General features: G+C 41.4%; 1 protein-coding gene across 3 annotated transcripts in view; it reads left to right on the forward strand.

The window, feature by feature from the left end:
* The first annotated feature begins 1,432 nt into the window (after positions 1-1,432).
* Positions 1,433-13,470, forward strand: part of LOC144508105 (semaphorin-3D-like) — a 283,772-nt gene continuing 271,734 nt past the window's right edge. For all 3 annotated transcript variants that reach the window (XM_078235999.1, XM_078236000.1, XM_078236001.1), the window contains exons 1-2: positions 1,433-1,533; positions 12,626-12,820. In XM_078235999.1, coding sequence (XP_078092125.1) covers positions 12,661-12,820 — 160 coding nt within the window. In that variant the 5' untranslated portion in view covers positions 1,433-1,533; positions 12,626-12,660. The remainder of the gene's footprint in view (positions 1,534-12,625; positions 12,821-13,470) is intronic.

The following is a 13,470-nucleotide window of genomic DNA, read 5'->3' on the forward strand; positions in this document are numbered from 1 at the left end:
AATCCCCCTTCTCGTCTTCTAAGGGACCAACATTTACTTTCGCCACTCTTTTACGTTTTATATATTTGTAAAATCTTTTACTATCAGTTTTTATATTTTGTGCTAGTTTACTTTCATAACCTATCTTTCTTTTTTTTATGTTTTACTACATGGAAAGTAAAAACAAGATTTGTGATTTTATTTTTTGGAATTCTATTGATGTTGCAATTCAAATTAATCCTTAGATTCTCAGAATCATACAGAGCCCCTTCAGCCCATTGAGTCCGCACAGATACATGAGAACCAACTGACCTACCTACCAAATCCCATTTACCAGCACTTGGTCCATAGCCCTGGATGTTATGATGTGCCAAGTGCTCTTCTAGGTACTTTTTAAAGGATGTGAGGCAACCCACCTCTACCACCCTCCCAGGCAGCGCATTCCAGACCATCACCACCCTCTGGGTAAAAAGGTTTTTCCTTACATCCCCCCAAACCTCCTGCCCCTCAACTTGAACTTATATCCCCTCCTGACCGACCCTTCAATGAAGGGGAACAACTGCTCTTTATCCACCCTGCCCATGCTCCTCATAATTTTGTACACCTCAATCAGGTCACCCTTCAGTCTTCTCTGTTTCAACAAAAATGATGCAAAACAAGCAACCTCTCTTCATAACTTAAATGTTCCATCCCAGGCAGCATCGGGGTAAAACTCCTCTGCACCCCCTCCAGTGCAATCACATCCTTCCTATAATGTGGCGACTAGAACAGCACACAGGGATCTAGTTGTGGCCTCACCAAAGTTCTATACAACTCCAACGTGACTTCATTGCTTTTGTAATCTATGCCTTGATGAAAACTTTTTGGCGTTGTTTCTCCCCATCCGTTTTCTGTCCCATCAACCTTTCCTCTCTGATCAGCTTCAAACAGGCTGGGATTAAATGAATGTTCATTCCATTACAAAATGCATCGCTGCTGAGTTGGGATCAGGCTTTAGTTCAGGAGCAGGAGAATTTTTTATAAATTCTTTACTCCGTCCTTAAGGTTCCAAAGTCAATGCTCAAAATGGACTCAATCCCATTCCTTGCTTGCTCTAAAAACTAAATTCAAAATCCAATTGAATCCAATTCAAGGTCCCCACGAGAGAGGCAAACAAGATCCAAGCTGGCAAGGTAAGGCATTGCATCCCATCTTGGGCTCAATCCGGCACTTGATCTTAGCTTCTCCATGAGCTGAGGCTATTTGTTATTGCCCCCTGCTGCCAGTCTAATTTAGATTGACTAGCGCAGCAGGGAAGCCAAATCGCACACCTTTCTCGTCTGAACAACTCCGTTTGTTACGATGTGAACCCATCCGGCCTTTGCTGAAGCGTATGCTATTCAGTGTGTTCACAGCTGATAACAGAGGGACACTAGTGCAGGATGTGATAGATATTGCTCAGTTTCCTCTGGAAAGCTGGTTGAAGGTTGCATTACCAGGAGCCAAAGCAAACAATGGTGCGATTGCCCCAAAACTGGAATGCCAGGCTGTAAACTCCCACTGCCACCCTCTGAAGTGAGTGATAGAAATTAAATTAACCATTACTCTTAAAACCTCTCTTAGGAATCAAATTGTTTTACTTTCAAACAACTTTTTATTTGCAGATGTGTACATGTCATAATTGTTTCCGTTTGCATATATTGGTAAAATAAAATTGTCTCTGAGATTTGAAAAAAATAGTAGTCTCTACTGAGGAAAATAAAAGCAAGGTCTACATTGAATGTAAAACATTGATACTTATCCCAATGTTATTTGACTTGGGGAGATTATGCAATTGTAGATCGGTTACCAGCTCCAAATCTTCAGTTGAAATAGAACAACACATATAGAAAAGTGAATTAATTCTGCACTGAAGAATTTCAGGAAAATAGCACAGTAATTGTTCAATAGCAAGTGAGTGGCAACACTGGACTTTCCTGTTCTGAGTCAGTGCTCGTTGCCAGGTAAGTGCGTACTTGTCTAATTGTTTTGCTTCTTTTGCCAGCCTTGTGCAAGTGTTGCTGCACACATATTGACTTAGCAATCAGCAAATGAGAGCTGGCTGCATGTAAGCAACCATTCTCAAGATAAGCTCAAGCAGCAAGAATATAACAAGCTGTGAGCGCGGTTATGGAAAGATAAGGCACTGTAACTGTCGGCGGAGATGGGACTGCGACGTTTCTGCTTTCAGCTTCAAGCTGTGCGAACATTGCTTCCAGGAGCTTATTGAAAGCCCCAAAACACCATCACTGTACACAAAACATGGTCAATCCCATTGAAGGAATAATCTGGAAACGAGTCACAAAACTTTATATTCCCTCTTACTTTGCCATTCTGGACGAAAGTTCAAAGTTTTAGCTGGAATATAAACAGATGGAATTTTCACATTGAAACAACTGAAAACCTGGGTGAAAACTGTGCTCCAACTCGCACTACTTTTACAAAGAGATTTTATAAACAGAAAATTGGTCATGAACCTCAGGGCAGTGTCTTATAAAGTAATTTAAAAAAAAATTGTATTAAAAATATTCCTTAATATGTTTGACCGGTAACTGAGTCATAAAGTCATCAGCCAGAATGTTATCACCATTCACACCGGTGGGATTTTCCCATCCTGCTGCAGTGAATGAAGATTTGGTTGGGCGCCAAGTTCTCCGACTTTGCTGCAGCGGAAGTGTGGCATGAACGGCCGGTAAAAACACGCCCATAGAGTCATACTGCGCAGAAAAGGCACTTCAGCCCATTGGGTCGGCACGGTAGCACAGTGGTTAGCACTGCTGCTTCATAGCTCCAGGGTCCCGGGTTCGATTCCCGGCTCGGGTCACTGTCTGTGTGGAGTTTGCACATTCTCCTCGTGTCTGCGTGGGTTTCCTTCGGGTGCTCCGGTTTCCTCCCACAGTCCAAAGATGTGCGGGTTAGGTTGATTGGCCATGCTAAAAATTGCTCCTTAGTGTCCCGGGATGTGTAGGTTAGAGGGATTAGTGGGTAAATATGTAGGGATATAGGGGTAGAGCCTGGGTGGGATTGTGGTCGGTGCAGACTCGATGGGCCGAATGGCCTCTTTCTGCACTGTAGGGATTCTGTGAACAAGGGTCTGCACTGACAACTACCACTAAAGTCACGCCAGTAAGGTTATCCACTTCCAGCACTTGTGCAGTTTAGCTTGGTGCATTTTAACTAATACAGCAGCTGAAAGTGGGTTTCATCACAAATTGACAAGTATTTTTATTAAGTGTGTTCAGCGTTGCAGAGTGTGCCACAGAGTTACCCATGTGAAATATTTAAATTTTAAATAACTGAAAATAACGAAAAAAAAGCCTGAACCGGCAGGCAGTGATTTAAGGTGATTGGAAAAAGAAGCTATGGCGACACGAGGATATCTTTTTTACATAGCAAGTTGTTAGGATCTGGAACACACTGTCTGGAAGGCAGGTTCAATCGAGGCTTTGGAAAAGGAATTGGATTATTATCTGCAAAGCAAAAATGTGCAGGGTTACGGATAAAAAGGCAGAGGAGGGGCACAAGGTGAATTGCTCCTGCAGAGTGCCAGCACAGACAGAATGGGCTGAATGGCCTGCTGTGTTGTTGCTGTTCTATGATTCATTAACTAGTTTAATTTACTAGTTTCTTGGTTGCATTGTAGTCAATTTCTTAGTAAATTGTGGGGTTTTTTTTTGTAACTTTATTTTCCCAGTGGTGTCCTTGTGTCAAAAATAATCTGAATCTTAAAAATCTCCTGGAAGGTTGAGAAACAGGTGCAATTAGTGGAACATCACCATGATGATGAATCGTGGCAGCTTTTGTGGAATGCATTGTGTTTCGAGCTACTGCATAAGAGTGCTGGACATGGAATTGCACAATCCAATGTTCTTGTGCACCTTCTCCTAATATGGCATTGACTTTAGTGGAGAGTTGAATACTGAATTAAATTTAAATCCTAAAGGAATACTCACTCCTTTTCATGAGAAGAATTGACCGTGTTTGTTAACTGGTGCTTCCTCTGGTTCAACCATTCCCAGCTTTGATAGCATGCACAGGCAGGAAGGTTGTGGGTGGAATTTTACGAGCCCCTCCCGTTGACTCCCGCCAGAGTCGATGGAGCTTTGAACAGCTCGCTGCATTTTGTGGCCCCACCATCACATAAAATCCCGCCATTTATTTAATAATATAATGGAGCGTTAACCTTTGATTGATTGAATCTGTTAGTTATCACCTGTTTAATTATATCACAGTGTTCACAACATTTTTAGAATATTTTCATGCATTTCTTCATAATACTTTAACATTGTGCCCCAAATACTCCAATTTCATAAATCTACCAAAATACATCAAAAATATAAAGTAAGAATAGTAAAATATTCTTGAAGGTCTACGATATACAAAGTCTTACATAGCAGTCTACTATGTAAAGTTAAAGTGCTTGGGATTGCAAGTAATGTCTTGAGATGGATAGAAAGCTGGTTAGCAGATAGGAAACAAAGAATAGGTATAAATGGGTCTTTTTCTGATTGGCAGTCAGTAACTAGTGGGGTACTGCAAGGATCTGTGCTAGGACCCCAACTGTTCACATTATATATTAATGATTTGGACAAGGGAATTAAATGTATTATCTCCATATTTGCAGAGGATACAAAGTTAGGTGGGAGGGTGAGCTTGAAGGAGGATGCAGAGATGCTTCAGCGTGATTTGGACAGGCTGAATGTGTGAGCATATGCTTGACACATGTAGTAAAATGTGGATAAATTTGAGGTTATCCACTTCAGTAGCAACAATAGGAAGGCAGATTATTATTTGAATGGGTGTAAATTGAGTGAGGTGGATACTGAGTGAAACCTTGGTGTCCTCGTGCATCAGTCGCTGAAAGTAATTGCGCAGGTACAGCAGGCAGTGAAGAAGGCAAATGGTATCTTGGCCTTCATAGTGAGAGGATTTGAGTATAGGAATATACTCTGATTATGTACTGTAATTGTATTGGGCTTTGGTGAGGCCACACCTGGAGTATTGTGTGCAGTTTTGGCGCTCTTATCCGAGGAAGGATGTTCTTGCTATAGAGAGAGTACAATGAAGGTTTAACAGGCTGATTCCTGAGATGCTAGGTCTGTCATATAAGGAGAGATTAAGTTGGTTAGGATTATGTTCATTGGAGTTTAGAAGAGTAAGAGGGGATCTCATAGAAACCTCTAAAATTCTAACAGCGTTAGACAGGGTAGATTCAGAAAGAATGTTCCCGATGTTGGGGGAGTCCAGAACTGGAGTTCATAGTTTGAGGATAAGGGGTAAACCTTTTAGAACTAAGGTGAGCAGAAATTTCTTCATCCAGAGGGTGGTGAATGTGTGAAATTCACGACCACAGAATGTAGTTGAGGCCAAAATGCCTGATTTCAAGAAGAAATTAGGTATAGCTCTTGGGGCTAAAGGGATCAAGGGATATGGGGGGAAGGAGGGATCAGGATATTGAATTCGATGGGTCAAATGACCTACTCCTGCTACTAGTTTCTATGTTTACTATGTATCCGATAAAGTTTCCAGAATCTTATACTGATCTGATTACTTGTACCTTTAGGTTAAACTGTTGCCATTGTTTTAATGTACATTTAACAAATACTGAAAATTAATAACTGATTGTATGAACCAGTGAGAACGCGTTATAATGTGGATGTGTTCTAATGGTGAACAACTGTCAGCATTTTAACTATTGTCAGCATCGATTTGCAACGTAATATATTGATTGTGACATAACCTGAACAGAACATACAAGTGTTGTGCTTTTGTGTCCTAAACATACAATCTCCTGCATACATTTTAGCCCATGATGACCAATGACTGCCTCAGAACACAACTAAGCCATAACATGGTCTTTTAACATTGCTAATCAGTCAGTATTCTTGTGTGATTGTTTGTAACCCAATTCTTCTCAAGTATCTGAGCTCTTCCTCCATTATCACCTTGCTGCTTCTATCACACATCTGGCTAGTTTTAAATTTGTGCTTCTTCCTGTCTAGTCATAAATAGTTTCCAATTCATCAGGAAAGCCAAGAAGCAAGCTTACTGAGATTAATCGAGAGTTTAAGTGACGCATTCCAGCACAGGTGATCAGTGAATTTAGTGGGCACTGGATTGCACTGCCGATGGGAATGTTCCGACTGTGGAACCGAGAACCCGCTATCATTTTTCACACTTGGCCAAAAGCAATCTGGAGGCTTCCCTGACAGCAACGTTGGCCATCAAGAGATTGGACCTCACTTTCTAAAAGGCACCTTGATCTGACATAGATGTACGGAAAAGGGTGACCCCAAGGACACAGGAAATCACCATATATCCTCCCTACTCCCCCACCTCAGGCATGCGGAACCTCCCCCTCTCCCAATCATGTATCCCCCCATCCTCTCCACATCCACCATCCTCTCCACATTCACCCTGTCAATACCCCTCAGGATCTAATATGTTTTGATCATGTTGCCTCTTTGTCTTCTAAACTCTAGTGGATACAAACCTAACCTCTCCTTTCCTCATAAAACAAACTGCCATTCCTGTTATTAGTCTAGTAAACCTTTTCTGACTGCTTCTAACACATTTACATATTTCCTTAAATAAGGAGATCAATACTGTATACAATTATCCAGATGTGTTCTTACCAATGCCCTGTACAACTGAAGTATGATGTGGAGATGCCGGCGTTGGACTGGGGTAAACACAGTAAGAAGTCTCACAACACCAGGTTAAAGTCCAACAGGTTTATTTGGTAGCAAATACCATCCTATCAACTGAAATATAACATCCCTACTTTTGTAATCAATTCTCCTCACAATAAACAATAATATTCTATTAGTTTTCTGAATTACTTGCTGCAACGGTATACTAGCCTTTTGTGATTCATACACTTGGACACCAGATCCCGCTGCATCTCAGAGCTCTGCAATCTTCCTGCCAAAATGGACAATTTCAGATTTGTCCACATTATACACCATTTACCAGATTTCTGCCCCAATCTGCGTCCCTTTCTAATCTCCTTAGATCCTCTTCACAATTTATTTTCCTCCCTATCTTTGTGTCTTCAGCAAATTTAGCAGCCTTACCATCAGTCCCTTCATCCAAGTCATTTCAATGAATTGTAAAATGTTGAGTCCCCAACATCGATCCCTGTGGCATACCTCTTGTCACATCCTGCCAACCCGAAAAAGACCCATTCATGCCAACTGTTTCCTGTTGGATAGTCAATCTTCAATTCATGCCAAATATGTTACCCCTACACATGAGCTTTTATTTTCCATAACCTTTGATATGGCACCTTAACAGATACCTTCTGGAAATCTAAGTACTGTACTTCCACCAGTTTCCCTTTATCCATGGTACATGTGACTCCCTCAAAGAACTCCAATAAATTGGTTAAACATGATTTCCCTTTCTCAAAACCATGCTGAGTCTACCTGATTGCCTTCAATTTTCCCAAGTGCCCATCTTTAATAATGGCTTCTAACATTTTCCATTGACAGATATTAGGCTAATGAGCCTGTAGTTTCCTGCTTTCTGTCTTTCTCCCTTTTTGAATAAAGGAATTACATTTGCTATCATCCGATCTTCCAATCTAATGGATCTCCTCTGAATATAGGGATTTTTGGAAAATTAAAACCAATGCATCAACTATCTCATTAGCCACTTTCAAGACCTTAGAGTGAAGTCCATCCAGACCCAACAGCCCAACAATTTGTTCACTACCACTTCCCTGGTGATTATCATTTTCTTGAATTCCTTCCTCCCTTCTAATTCCTGCTTTCCAGCTATTTCTGGGATGTTGCGTGTGTTCTCTATAATGAAGACCGATACAAAATACCTGTTTAATTCATCTGCCATAGCCCTGATTTCCATTATCAATTCTCCAGATGAACTTTCTATATGACCAACACTCACTTGTTAACTCTTTTCTTTGAGTCTTCGAGCCTGCTCCGCCATTCATTTTGATCATGTCTGATCATCAAATTCATTATCCTGATCCCCCCTTCCCCCCATATCCCTTGATAGAAACATAGGATAGAAACAAGGGATAAATATGTCTAGAAATCCCTACTATCTGTCTTTATATTACTCGCTAATTTTCTCTTGTATTCTAGTATATCCTCCCATTGCAATCCTTTAATCACACTTAGATGTTCTTTATATCCTTTCCAATCTTCTGACCTGCCAATCTTCTTTGCTTTTTCTTTAAGTTTAACACTGTCTTTAACGTTTTTAATTAACCACAGATGGTGGATCCTCCCCTTGGAATTTGTCTTTCTCATTATAAAGTATCCATTCTGTGTATTCTGAAAGATCCTCTTAAAAGTCTGCCATCTGTCGCTTAAGCACATTTGCCAGTTCAGTTTAGCTTGCTTCACTTTCATGCCCTCATTATTTAAATTTAAAATACTAGTCTTGGATGCACTCTTCACTCCCTCAAATTCAATGTAAAATTCAATCATATTATGATCACTGCTACCTGAGGGTGCCTTCACTGTGAGGTTATCAATGAATGCTATCTCATTGCACAATACCAGGTCTAGTATAACTTACCCTCTGGTTGGCTCCAGAACCTGCTGTTCTAAGAAACTATCCTGAAAACATTCTATGAGTTCCTCATCTACGCTATCTTTGCCCATCTGATTTTCCGAATCCATATGTAGAATAAAATCCCTCATGATTATTCCTGTGCCCTCCTGACAAGCTCCCGGTATCTCTTCTTTTGTCCTATCTTGTAGTTACAATTAGGGAGTTTGTACATCACTTCCACAAGTGACTTCTTGCTTTTATAATTTTGCATCTCAACCCAATCTGCTTCGACATCCCGGTTTCTTGAACGTTGTTAATCGCTCTCGACTGTGCTAATACCATCATTAATTAATGAAGCCACCCCTCCACCTTTTCTTAACTTCCTGTCCTTCCTAAATACCACATACCCCTCAATATTGAGGTCCCAATCTGTCATCCCATAGCCATTCCTCAACAATGGCTATCAGATCATACTTATTCATTTTTATTTGCATTAGTTGTTTGTCCGTTTTGTTTTAAAATCTACCTGCATTCAGATACGGAGCCTTTAGTTTTGTCCTTATATTATTTTTGAAGCATCTAGCCTTACCTGTTGAATTACTCTTCGATTTGTACTCTCTGAACCTTCCTGCCATGGTATGTTTATTATTTACCATGTTAGTAAATTCCTTCTTACCTTCTCTCAACACATTGGTATTCCATGTCTTCCCACATTTGTTTCTTTTACTCCACTGTTCAGTTTAAATCTTTCTCCACTTCCGTAATTACACAGCTCAATAAAAGATCAGCACCAGCATGGTTCAGGTGTAGACCATCCCAACTGTACAGATCCCTCTTTCTCCAGTACTGGTACCAGTGCCCCAGGAACTGCAACCTACTTCTCCCACACCATTCTTTGAACCACATATTCATTTCTTGAATTTTATTTGCTCAATGCCAATTTACACATGACTCAAGTAATAATCCAGAAACCTTTGAGATTCTGCGTTTTAATTTGGTGCCTCACTCCTCATATTGACTGTGCAAAATCTCCTTCTTCATCAAGCCTATGTCATTGGTACCTACCTGGACCACAATATCTGGATCCTCCCCCCTCCTCTCCAGCTTGGAGCAGATGTCCTGAACCCTGGCCACACAGCCACCTGGATTCTCGCTCCTTGTTGCAGAGAAAAGTGTCAACCCCCCCCCGTTACTAGACTACCACTGCATTCTTATGCTCTTCCCCCCACTTGAATGGCTTTCTGTACCACGTTGCCATGTCAGCCAGCTCAACCATCCTGCAGCCTCACCAGCTGAGAGAACCTCAGACCTTTTGGCTGACACTCCTGCCCTCTGGGTCCCCTCACCTGCCTCACTCACAATCACACTCTCCTGTCCCTGACCACTGGCCAGATCATAGAAGCCCTACAGTGCCGAAGGAGGCCATTTGGCCCATCGAGCCTGCACTGACCACAATCCCACCCAGGCCCTATCCCCGTAACCCCACATATTTACCCTACTAATCTCCCTGACATCCCCCCAACACTAAGGGGCAATTTAGCATGGCCAATCAACCTAACCCATACACTTTTGGACTGGGGGAGGAAACTGGAGCACCCGGAGGAAACCCGCACAGACACGGGGAGAATGTGCAGACTCCATACAGACAGTGACCCAAGCCAGGAATCAAACCCGGGTCCCTGGGACTGTGAGGCAGCAGTGCTAACTACTGTGCCACTGTGCCACCCCTCAGGTCAGAAGACATTATCCTATGAGGTGTGACTGCCTCCTGGTACAAAACATCAAGTTAATTTGATGTGTCGCAGTGTCCACAGCTCAACCTCCAGTTCAGTCAGCCTGACCTGAAGTTCCTTGAGCTGCGAACACTTACTGAAGACGTGTTTCCCCGGGTCACAATGTTATCCAGGAGCCCCCACATGCTGCCTTGACACAACACCTGTCCTATCATCTTCTTGTGTTTTAAACAATTACTTAATCACATTATTTAATTATTTATATATTTTACTACTGCAATGCCCCATTGTGCATTGTTTTAAAACTTAGGGACAGAGTAGAAGTTACCCACTTACCAGATTCTCACGAAGCAGCTAGCTCCTTCCCCTGCAGCAGAGTACAAACCAGTCCTAAGGGCTGAGAAAGATAGAAAAAGCAAAGGGAAACAGAATTTCCTGCCCACACTTCACTGAACACCGCCCCCCCCCCCCCGCCCTCGCCCCACCCCCCCGCTCCCCTCCTCCCTTTACCAAATCCCAAGCTTGTACTCAGCTGGCCTGCTGCCCTCCGTTTTAAATAGTGGGGCTGAATGGCCTACACCTCATACTTCATATGATCTTATGTGTGGAAGATTTCTGACTCTGGAAGGTGTTAACAACTCTCATTGTTTTCCAGTGGTAATTCATTATGCAAACACTTTGAGCGATATCTCAATCTTACATGGCAGTAAATGCAAGCGGTACCATCTTAAAAAAAGGCTTGCATTCAAAGGTCTTCTTTCATGATTAGAAGGTATTCTAAAGCACTTTACGACCAATATAGTATTTTTCAGGTGTAGAACTGTTCTAATGTCGGGAGTTTGGGTACAGCGAATGCTCACAAACAGCAATGTGGAAATGACCAGATAATCTGTTTTTGTGATGTTAATTGAGGAAAGAAGATTGGTGAGAATGCTCAGGGTAACTCCCATGGTCCTCTTTGAAATGGTGGCTTTATGATCTAGCTGAGGGGCCTTGATTTAACACTTTATCTAAAGGCAGCACCTCGGAGGGTGTAGCACTCCCTCAGTACTGCACTGGAACGCCATCCTTGGGTTTTGTGCTCAAGTCTGGAATGGGTCTTGAACCAGAACTGCAGGTTCAAAGGTGAGAATGCTACCACCTGAATCATGGTTAATAATACGAACTGGATTGAATTTTCTGGCTGGGATGAAGGAACTCAGTACCTGACAGAGCTTGTTTACTTTCCTTCCTTTGAATGTCTCATAATTATTTGCAATTTGCATACCTCTTCTGAAGATTGAGATACATTCCTATCTACACCAAGTGGAAATTCTTGATGTCTAAACCCACTAGTGAGATAGCAGTAAGTAGTTCTTGCCAAACTCCAGTATAAGATAGTGCAGAGCAGTCTGGCGCAAAATACTTAGGGAGGAGGCATTATTTTTGGTTGTGCTATCTTATCTGACCTCAAAGGAAATTCCGATGCCTCTGCTATTGTTACAGCTACTGCTATGAGGTTTTCCTTATCTTCTTTTCAACAATTCTTAATTTTTACAAAGCTCAAGTCTATCTAACAATTCTGTACTGGTGCCATTTGTTCCAACACTGCTCTCACACACCTGGACAGGATATTGAAGAAAGCTTTCTACCTTAAAGGCGATTCCTTTCTGATTTCTAACCTCAAACCATTCCTCCATTGTTGCAAACATGTTGGTTTATTGTTATTTTGTCAATATCTCTGTGATTAACGTTCTTCTCAATGTTCCACTCCTTGTTCTTCCTCAACTCCAAACTCATTGTTCTCCAAATGCTGAGTCTTCCCTGAATCTTCACTCTGTTGAAATTAAGCCTTATTAAACATCCAACATCAACTCATTCTATTCCATAACTTCAAAACTATCGACCCACTTTCTTTATTCCTATAATCTCAAGGTTTGCTCTCTGCTATAACTGGTCTTCACTCACCTTCATTATTTTTTAATCTGTGTCTCGTGTCTCTCTGCGCTGTTGGCAGTTGCCCTTCATGTTGGTCTCTCAGCAAAGTAAAATCATGTCTTATGTTTTCTACATCAGGCTACACATCTGGTTTTAGTGCCCTTCACCGTACATCAGCAGAGTACAGCAGGGATTGAATTTTCTGATGTGTGTATTTTAGTACTAGATCACATGCAGCTAATAACTGAGTTATTGGAATGCCTGATTTGAGGGTGTCTTTTCTTTAACTCGGATATTTTGTTTATATTTGTTTTGACATTTCCAATTCAGTGAAGCAATGAATTTGAACAATCTTAACATCATTGATCTGAGGGCTTGAGGTTCACTTTATCCTGTCTAAAAGTGTGAGTGTGTTTATTTTCTATCCTTTGTAAATTTCCTTTCTCTTGTTACAGAAATCCTGTTGACACAAGAGTCTTAATCGTTGGTTATGGAGTCAATCACGCAAGCAATGTGGAAATCTCCAAGAAATAGAAGTCGCAAACTGCTCCAAATCTGTCGGTTGCTATGGAGCTTCCTTTTACTATTAATTATTCCACTTGCAGAAACATGGAAACAGAATCTTCCCAGACTCAAGCTTTCTCATAAAGGTAACAGTTGGAAAGAGGCTATTGACATGTTGGTCTTGAAGAGAAAAGAACCTTTGAAACGGTATTGTCTGAATGCTTTAGTTTGTTTTGGATACTGAATGCAAGAGCTCACTGCTGGTATTCACACATTAAAGGTGATGTGTTTATTGGGCAACTTTACCACAGGAAGTTTCTCAAAATTCAGATAGCTTGAGGGTTATTTATTGTTGTGGATTCAAAGGGAAGTCAGTGCAAAGGTTCTCACTCATGTGTTTGTCAGAGCCATTCAGTGCATTGTTGGATTACATTTAATTGCTATTTCACCATGTAATGAAACAAAGAGTAGTTTAGTTCCCTGTCTGTTGTGTAGCATTTATGTAACAGCAAGATGCCAAACCAGCAGCAACACGACTCTGGCACCAGCACACCTTCACGAGACGTGTCCCTACAGCTTGTCCCTGCATAATTATTTTTATTTCACTCTTGCATTCAAAATGAAGCAACACCCTGCAATTTGTAAATGTTTTTAATGTGAAAGTGTCCCAGTATCACCGGAGGAGTAATTTGACACTGAACCAGATGAAGAGATATGAATTGGTGACCTAAAGCTTGGTCAAAGGATACGGGTTTTGGTGATGGCAGCCTTCAGTCACATATGTCGCTTGTTTGTG

Source organism: Mustelus asterias, chromosome 19, assembly GCF_964213995.1.
Source record: "Mustelus asterias chromosome 19, sMusAst1.hap1.1, whole genome shotgun sequence".
NCBI lineage: Eukaryota > Metazoa > Chordata > Chondrichthyes > Carcharhiniformes > Triakidae > Mustelus > Mustelus asterias.